The sequence below is a fragment of the Charadrius vociferus genome, unplaced genomic scaffold (assembly GCF_000708025.1).
Source record: "Charadrius vociferus isolate BGI_N301 unplaced genomic scaffold, ASM70802v2 scaffold477, whole genome shotgun sequence".
In the NCBI taxonomy this organism is placed as follows: domain Eukaryota; kingdom Metazoa; phylum Chordata; class Aves; order Charadriiformes; family Charadriidae; genus Charadrius; species Charadrius vociferus.
Genome location: NW_009649449.1, coordinates 5,151,056 through 5,152,813, shown reverse-complemented (window position 1 = coordinate 5,152,813; position 1,758 = coordinate 5,151,056). Strand labels below are relative to the sequence as shown.

Below are 1,758 nucleotides of genomic sequence, written 5' to 3'. Positions count from 1 at the left end.
TTTGCCACTGGGATGGAGCACCTGAGCACGGCTTGCAGGAGCTTGTGTTGGCTGCGATGGATGTTTCGCATCCGACACGGTCCGCTCATGGGAGGGATGCGTGTGAGCTGCGCGCCCTTGGCACGCTGCCGTAGCTGGCTGACTCGTGCGTGCTTTGGAGCAGCTCTGTGCTACAAAGCGGACCAGAAGCCCGTCGCCTGTGCCAGCCTGGCACAAACCCACCTCCAGCAGAGCTGTCGGCTTCCTCGCCGACAAAGTGGGTGGCTGAGTCCACGTGGTGGGCTTTTCCAGAGAGTTTGGACCTTGTTCTCATCTTTTCAGGCGCTGAGGCTGTTGTTTCTGTTTCTTTCCCGGCAGAGTGCTCCCCTGGGTGGTACGGCCACAACTGTGAAAGGCCATGCAAGTGCAAGAACGGGGGTCTGTGTGACATTACCACAGGGATGTGCCACTGCCCGGCCGGCTACATCGGCGCTGACTGCGGTGTGGGTGAGTGCCGCATCAGCCGGGGGGGACGTGAGCTCACAGGGGGTTCCTCAGCAGGAGGCGAATGGCGGTAGGTGCAAATCCTGCACACCGCCGGGTGCTGAGCCTGCGGGAGATGAGATGCGTTATAGTGACTGACTCCTGCATTGGCCCATCGGCAGAAAAAGAGCTCCTTCTCCCCCTTTACAACCCGTGCTCTCAGCAGTGCCCTCCCCGCCTCTGCACGGGGCTGGCGTGCGTCGTGCCAGCCTTACCGCGGGAACGGAGCTGCAGCTGACCGCGTTTGCTGTCTGCCTTAACCACAGAAACATTCTCTTGCTCCGTTTGTTTCGTGCCAAAATGATTTCTCCACTCGGCAAGGCCTGACACATCAGTCTCCGCATCATGCCGTCGCTGTATTGCTGTCTCTCTGCTAAAAATGCTCCACTCCTCCAGCAGAAGGAGTCCTAAAAGCTCTTCCCCCGCTCTGCTGGCCGCACTGCGCACTAGCGACAGGGCTGCAGACCCCTCCTGATCCCCAGAGTCCTTCCTCTCGAGCCTTCAAACGCGGCCAGCGGTGCTTTGGCGTGACCGAGGTCTTCCTCCCGCCAGGGTGTCCTGCCGGTCGCTACGGTAAGGACTGCGCACGGCTGTGCTCCTGCGGGGACGGCGCTACCTGTCACCCCGTCACCGGAGACTGCGTTTGCCCACCGGGAAGAGCTGGTCCCACCTGTGAGCGAGGTAAAGAGTAGCTGCAGGGCTGTGCATCAGGACAAGCAGGCGTTTCAGGCAGTGGGCTGGAACAGGTCCCGAGCGGGAACAGAATTCCTCGCCCTGAGACCTCTGCCTGCGCTGGGGTGCTGCTGCCCGAACCGCGCCGTGCTCCGCGTGCCCACTGCCGCTGCCTCTCATCCCGCAGGCTGTGAGAAGCACCGGTACGGGGTGGGCTGCCAGCAGAGCTGCTCCTGCCGCAACGGGGGGCTGTGTGATGCAGCCGACGGCTCCTGTTCATGTGCGCTCGGGTGGACGGGGAAATCCTGCGAATTAGGTAAACCTGACTTGGTTGCGTTCTCCTGCACCGGCCCAGTAACCGTGGAGCTCACTCAGTCTGTTTCATACTGGGGCCAGTTTCTGTTATCCCCACTTGTGCCTGTCCTGCCTTATCACGTCATGGCCCTCTGAAGGAGGAGTGGGGCCGGGGCTCTCTGGCCACTGAGCAGCTCTGTCGCTTTCTTCCCTGTGCAGAATGCCCGCCGGGACGGTACGGTGCCGACGGCCGGCTGCGACTGGCCTGCA

The 1,758-nt window shown here is 62.0% G+C and overlaps 1 protein-coding gene across 1 annotated transcript in view; it reads left to right on the top strand.

Annotated features, from left to right (window-relative positions):
- The window catches only part of MEGF6 (multiple EGF-like-domains 6), a 104,441-nt gene that overhangs the window by 100,350 nt on the left and 2,333 nt on the right, over positions 1–1,758 (top strand). Inside the window, exons 30-31 of the mRNA XM_009889682.1 lie at positions 358–486; positions 1,075–1,203. Coding sequence (XP_009887984.1) covers positions 358–486; positions 1,075–1,203 — 258 coding nt within the window. The remainder of the gene's footprint in view (positions 1–357; positions 487–1,074; positions 1,204–1,758) is intronic.